This window comes from Triticum urartu, chromosome 5 (genome assembly GCF_003073215.2).
Source record: "Triticum urartu cultivar G1812 chromosome 5, Tu2.1, whole genome shotgun sequence".
NCBI lineage: Eukaryota > Viridiplantae > Streptophyta > Magnoliopsida > Poales > Poaceae > Triticum > Triticum urartu.
The window spans coordinates 4837673-4844474 of NC_053026.1; the positions used below are offsets into that span (position 1 = coordinate 4837673).

General features: G+C 45.6%; 1 protein-coding gene across 1 annotated transcript; it reads right to left on the reverse strand.

The window, feature by feature from the left end:
* Nucleotides 1-471: 471 nt before the first annotated feature.
* LOC125506790 (microtubule-associated protein 70-1) lies at nucleotides 472-4737 on the reverse strand. Its single transcript, XM_048671499.1, has 11 exons — nucleotides 4359-4737; nucleotides 4148-4233; nucleotides 3519-3584; nucleotides 3241-3411; nucleotides 2701-2871; nucleotides 2449-2604; nucleotides 2192-2338; nucleotides 1961-2032; nucleotides 1381-1854; nucleotides 1109-1290; nucleotides 472-974 (listed from the first exon to the last, which is right to left on the reverse strand). The coding sequence occupies exons 1-11, from the start codon at nucleotides 4537-4539 to the stop codon at nucleotides 938-940; spliced, it is 1743 nt and encodes a 580-aa protein (XP_048527456.1). The 5' UTR covers nucleotides 4540-4737; the 3' UTR covers nucleotides 472-937.
* Between the last annotated feature and the right edge of the window lie 2065 nt (nucleotides 4738-6802).

Here is a 6802-nt window from a genome sequence, read left to right on the forward strand (position 1 = left end):
AAATTATTCGAAATTTTCGAACAAAAGAACATGAAAAAGAAAAAGGAAATAGAAAATAAAAACAAAAAAGAAACAGAAAAATCTATAAAAACCGCTGGGAACCCTCTAGAAGATTCCCCGCTCGGCCAACTCAGACGCCCAGTCTGCACTCGGCCAGACATACAACGTCAGGGTGCACGGAGGAAATTTTTTGGTCTTTCTTGAAACACAAATCAAAAGATAAACAACTTCAGAGAAACACAAAGCAAATATATATTTTGATTTTGATTTTTTTTTCTGTAAAGAAGGCAAATAAGAATAATAACATGAATGATATGTTGGTAAGAAAGCGTACTCCTCCAAGCTTAGTTTTTTGGTCTAAGTTGGGCTTACTGCTCTGATAATGTCAGAGAGAAACGGAGAAGAGGGAGAGAGAGAGAGAGAGTGCTGAAATGATTTCAAGACTGCAGTTTTACACTAGACAGATTGGAATTCACCTCCCAAAAAAAGGCACACCAGCTTAACTGCGCTATCATCATCATCATCATCATCATCATCATGTTATTATTCACAACAACTTGGCTAGCATAAAACACCACACAAGCTCTTGGGGAGTAGGATTACAAACAAAAAATATTGCAAGGCCACACCATACCTATACAACAAAGTGTTTCGATTCCACGATAGAAAATGAATAAAAACACCACCAAATCTCATCAACGACACTAACTTCACCCGACTCGAGTCGCTGATTGATTGATTGATTTCCGTGACCACGAGATGTAGTAGGCACGATCGATCAGGGTTAAGCTCAGGCTCGACACTTCTGGGCAGGCAACCAAGATGTAATGCCTTCTTGTTTTCTCTACACACAAGTCAGCAGAGGGTCCCTGGATGCCATGATTCAACTAACTACACAAGGGATGCTCCAAGGTCTTTTTAATGCTTCATATCAGCATCACATGTTGCGTGCTGAACCGCTCCGAGGCAGAGTCCTGAGATACACACAAAAAATTCTTTAACTAACACATACCGTGCCTAGTGGAGTTTGAAACAAGCATGATGATTATTTATCTCAAAATCTCAACAGAGACAATGGTATCTGCGGTGCGGTAGGGGTGTACTGTACCTTCCAGGTGGCATCTGTGAGGCAGAGGTGCTTGAACTGCCGAACCTTCTTGCTTTCGTATCCTGCTCTTTCTCTAATCGCATAGCCACCACCTCCTTTTCCATGGCAGCAACATCCCGTCTCATCTTCTTAGCCTCTGACTCCATCGCCTTTGTTAAAGTGTCGACTTTCTTAGCCAACATCTGCACATCAAACCACTCATTAACAGGAATGCGGGAACAAAAAAGAGAGGGCAGCCAAACAGTGTGATCCTAGCACCCGGCTAGAGTTACCTCAACTGCATCGTCCTTGTCTTTCAAGCTTTGGTCCTTTTCATGACAAGCCTTCCTCAGAGCAACGACCTCCTTTTGCAGCATATCATACAGCATACCTGACACTGTGTCCTCCGACTCAACAGATGTAAATTCACTAGGCTTCTCATCTGAGTTGTTTGACTCCTTATCTTCGCTGGAGTCGGTAGATACGTTCATGCCAACCCCATTTACATGGCCCTTATAGCGGTCAAGTGATCTACACCCTCCATCAAAAGACTTGGATGCCCCCTTCGCATGGTTCACCAGAGTAGTCGTGGTGGTAGATACCGATGTTCTCATCTGGAATGATGGCCGTTTTGATAGAAAGCCATTGGTCTTGGATGCACTCTCAGCGCCACCAATAGACTGGCGGCGCGCAGCACTTGCATTGGTTCGCGATGTCGACATTCTCAATCCTTCCTCGAGTACTTTAAGCCGTAGCTGGAACTTGTCCTGCGATGTTCGATGCAGATCACAATGAAGATAGAGCGGAAACAACTAACTGATAGGAAGACAGAAGTAAAGGATTTCATGAGAAACATGAAGGAAAAATGCATACCTTCAGTTGAGCTTCTGATCTTGCAGCCCTTTCTGCTATAGCAAGTTTATCACGGAGTTGCTGCATTTCTCCCTGTAAAAGGATAATCCTCCACAAGTTAACAAAAGTGCCATGGTTTAGTCTAGTCAAAGAAGAAAATGTGAAAAGGCTACAGTCCCATTGAGGGGCTTCTAGAGATCCATCCAGAAAAGGTCGAGTAAGACTAGAAGATGTGAGACATTCATTACTTACTTGCAGAAGCCTCCGTTCTTCAAGCCATTGCTTAACAGGCATTACTTTATCATTGCCATCTTTCCACTCATTTGCCACCACTACCGCGACCCTATTTGCTGAAACCTTTGCACGGGCAAGCTCACGATCCAGAGTTTTCATTTCCTCCTGAGAACAACATGCATGTAAGAAATATTCACTTGTATGACAATGAAAGATTTCGGGTACACTAAATATCATGAACTGCACGAATAGGGGTTCAAGCCATCATGCATTACATTCATCTCCTGAACTTTCCGCTGATAGTCCCTAACAGCATTTGCGGCTGCGCCACCAGCAAGAACAGCTTCTTCTAGCTCTCTGACGGTCTGAGTAAGTTTTTCGACCTCAGCAACCTTCTGGCGGTGCATTCTGTCCAAGATTTTGTTCTCTTCCTATAGAATACCAAAGACAAAGTCTCATATACCATTGCTGGTCGTATGCCACAGCTAGCAAATTGTTTGTAAATGCATGCTTTCACCGTCTTATACCTGACATATCTCGATCTGTTTCATCAATTCTTGGTTTTTGTTTTGTAAATCATCCACCAAGGAAGCTTTCGCTAATGCTATCTGAACTGTCCTTTCTGCTTCCAGCAGAGCAGCTTCCTTGGATTTGGTAAGACGGTCCAATGCCCTGTTGTCATCTTGTAATTTTGCAATCTGCTCAACAAAATCGACGCATTAGTGTTTCAGCAGGAGGGCATTCAATCGACAGAGAACAGGACTGATGGTAGAATCGACAACTGCACATAAACATCAGTGATAGAATGCGCCGCTTTGCAAATTTGTGAAGTAGCAACACGTAAATCCACATCTGGAAACCAGAAGGTTGGCGGTATTTACCAACTACCAAGACAACGGTAGAAATTAAGTAAGATTACGGGAGGTGCTGCATAAAAGCTACCGATATCTTGTGAGAACAAGAAGTGAATACAGTTTACTAAAAGCAAAGGTTTCATACATGGAACACACTGATGAGACTTTAAGAGAAAACAAGACAAGACAACCATATGGCAAGATGAAAAGTACCTCTTGACGGGCTAGTTTCAGCTCGGCCTCCAGCGGAGCAAGGATGGCCTCGATGGGAGGCATGTCATCATCCTTCTGCGCCGCATGAACCCTCCGCAGCGTAGCCTCCGCTGCAAACTGGGCAGCAAGCGCTGCTTTCTTCTCATCGTTGATCTTCTTCGCTTCAAGGTTCTGCAAAATGCCGCGTATCATCAACAGCTGCTCTCTTGTCAAGATAAAAACTGTGAGCTTGGAAGGAAAAAAAAAACAGGAAAAAGAAGGAAGGGCTGATCCATTACCTTGCTTTCCAGGAGAGACTCTGTGAGCTTGAGCTTCCCATCCACCTTTGCCAGTTCTTCGGTAAGCTTACATTGATGCGTAAGGCAAAGTCAGGATTGTCCCCAAAAATTGAAAAATGCGCGGAAAAGGAAGACATTTGAAGTGTAATGATATGTCAGAGGTGGTTCCTTGGTTAGTTTCTTCTACTCTTTGCAAACAAACAGTTGTCCTAGCATTACACCAAGGGTCTAAAATTTTGACAAACGCGTGAAAAGGAAGGCATTTGGAGCTTCATTGGCTTCTCCTACTTGCAAACTAACAATTGTCCTAAAATGCTCACAGAACGGTTCACAGTTTTCATCCTTCATCTGCTTCTACTTGTAAATTAACAAACAGCTATCCAGAACTAGTGAGCAGGTCGTTTTAGTGCCTAGATGTGACAGCTGATACAAGTGCATTTTGAAGGTTCAAGATGCAGATGGAGCTTTCATGAGCTGTAACCGAAAAATCAAGCAGTCGTTTTCGCCGAAAAAGACATGGAAATTGCTCAGGAAACATGAAGCTGATGCTCGGATCTACTCGATTCTAGCCTAGATGTAGAGTAAAAGAGAAGGGGAATTGGGGGGGAATTGAGGGGAGGGGTACTGACATCCTCGACGGCCTTCTCGCGCGCCCGCTCGGAGAGGCGCAGGGCCTTGATCTCCGCCTGCGCGTCGCCGAGCTCCTTCTCCTTGTCTGCAAGCAAGCAAGCACCAAATCCAATCCGTTGAGGTGGAAAGGCGGAATCTTGCTCCGGGCGGCGAGGAGGGAGGGAGGGAGATCCGATCTGGAGGGCAGATCGGATCGGCAATGGAGCTTACAGTGGAGGTCGTTCTCGAGGCGGGTGAGCTCGACGCGGACGGGATCGGAGCCGTGGAGCAGGCTGATGAGGTCCTCCATCTCCAGCGCCGGCTTCAGCCTGGGCCGCTGCTGCTGCGCCGGCGGCTGCTGCTGGTGCTGATGACTCCTCAGCGCCCGGCCGTCGCCGTACGGATCGGCCATGGCCGGCGGCGATCCCAACCGCAACCACGCCACCAATGCGCTGCCTGTGCTTGTGGGGGGCGGTCAGACTCAGAGAGAAGAGAGGAGAGAGTGTGTTAATGGCGGTCAGGTCACATGAATGACAGTGTGCGTGTGCGTGTGTGATGGAGCAAAGGAGGGAGAGGAGAGGATGGTCATTTGCATTTGCAGCCCCGGTCCACGCATCGCATCGCATCGCATGTTACCGCCATGTGATCGTTCATTCATTCATTCATTCACTCCCTCACTCATGGACTTGCGGTTGGGGGCTTTTCTTTTCTTTTCCTTTCTTTTCCGGTACACAAAACACACACAAAAAAAAGGTTTTCCCTTTTCTTTTCGTCGGTCGTCAAACCGCACAACTTTTAAGAGGTGTTTTCTCAAAGGGTTAATTCGTTCGATATATGTCGTCGTCGATTCCACGCGTCCAAGAAGCGCCGCCGCAAGCGAAAGACGTCCAAAAAGAAACCGGTTCCATTTCTTTCTACATAGGCGAAGCCCTTGCCGGCTTCTCGAAACAGGAAACAAACACCGACGAAGCATGCGTACTGTTGGGGACATGAGTGATATTAGCTTTGTCGTTGTCGATGGTTGCTACCATCGGTCGATGTCTGATCTAATTCAACCTTGTGTGAGTCGAGTCGAGGTTCTCTTCTCTCTGCGTATGCATGGGGCAGTGGGCCATACATGTCACTTGTCGTTTTTTTACTTTTGGGTGAGACTTTGGGTCCTAGACCATCGGGTCCTCAGGGATCAGGGTTTCCTCTCAGGATACCCCGACTCCCTGGTGTGCGTTGGGTTTTAATTGCTAAAACAGGGGAGGAGGGTAAAGTACTCGCCTTTATTCTAACATCAACTATAATCCTCCATATGAGCTTTCATCGGTGCCAACTCCTAAAAGCTTGATTCATCTTGACTCATCCACTCAAACAATAACAAACTTCGAGGAATGAAAGATAATCGCTTAATCTACATTTTCGCCAAACCAATTCATGATCCTCATACTTGTTCTTTAACAAATTTGTTACTCTTGGGGATTGGGACTCCTGGGAGATAAGAGTCAAGCCTGGAAGCTTCCTTGTGTATAGTGTGCTTCCGGAAGTTTGTAAAAGGTTCGGTGGTTGCCTTTAGGGCCCGTTTAGATAGTGTCCACACTGAATTGTGCCTGGCCGGAAGTTTGTCTGAAAGGTGCCTGAGGAGTGTTTGGTTACTATCCTGAAAAAGTAATAGTTTACCTGGGCTGGTGGCATCACAATTTGATTAGCCTGGAGTGTGACCCAGAAAAATTGCTTAGCCTAGGCCAGGCTTTCTGGATAGGACGCCTGGGTAGCTGCCTGGTGCTAGTGAGCCGCTGTTTTCAAGCACTTTTGTTGTTAGGGCCCTTCAATGATTGGCAGTGTATTATTTTAATGCTACACCAGGCCAAGTCATGAACAAAACACGTGTACACCGTGCTAGACTCACGAAGCAAAAAACAATGAAGTGCCAAGCTCAAACTAGGCAGTCTCTTTTCCCATGCACGAAGCCGAGGTCACCAACCCAAACAGACCCTTAAGGCAACCACAAGTGATTTGAGACTCATCCGTTAGGGTGACTCAAAAGGTAGAAAAGGGCGAGCAACTTGGTGGCGTTCAAAAGATTTAACTTCGCACCTCTCTAACAGAGATTAGCACTCCCCCGGGAGTGTGAACTTCAGGATACATCCTCGTCTCCAACTTGTGTGGTCAATCCATTTTCCTACTGATGTTGCTTGAAGCTACGTCGGTATTTCCCCAAAGAGGAAGGGATGATGCAGCACAAAGACGGTAGATATTTCCCTCAGATATGAAACCAAGGTTATCGAACCAGTAGGAGAACCAACCAACACAACGTAAACAAACCCTGCACACAAATGACAACACCTCGCAACCCGACGTGTTAAAGGGGTTGTCAATCCCTTTCGGGGTACGGTGCCAGAAATTGCATGTTGCCGGAGAAAATTGTAATAGATTGAATAAATAGATCGCAAATAAAGTAAAGTGCAACAAAGTATTTTTGTATTTTTTTGTTTTAATAGATCTGAATAAAAAGAGCAAATAAAATAGATCGCAAAGCAAATATAAGAAAGAAGACCCGGGGGCCGTAGGTTTCACTAGTGGCTTCTCTTGAGAAAGATAGCAAACGGTGGGTAAACAAATTGCTGTTGGGCAATTGATAGAACTTCAAATAATTATGACGATATCCAGGCAATGATCATTACATAGGC

Coding starts and splice junctions, on each gene's coding strand:
- LOC125506790 (XM_048671499.1), bottom strand. CDS start 4,539: ATGGCCGATCCGTACGGCGACGGCCGGGCGCTGAGGAGTCATCAGCAC. Junction 2,339..2,448: donor GGAAAGTTCAGGAGATGAAT/GTAATGCATGAT, acceptor TGTTGTTCTCAG/GAGGAAATGAAAACTCTGGA. Junction 1,291..1,380: donor ACAAGGACGATGCAGTTGAG/GTAACTCTAGCC, acceptor TTTGATGTGCAG/ATGTTGGCTAAGAAAGTCGA.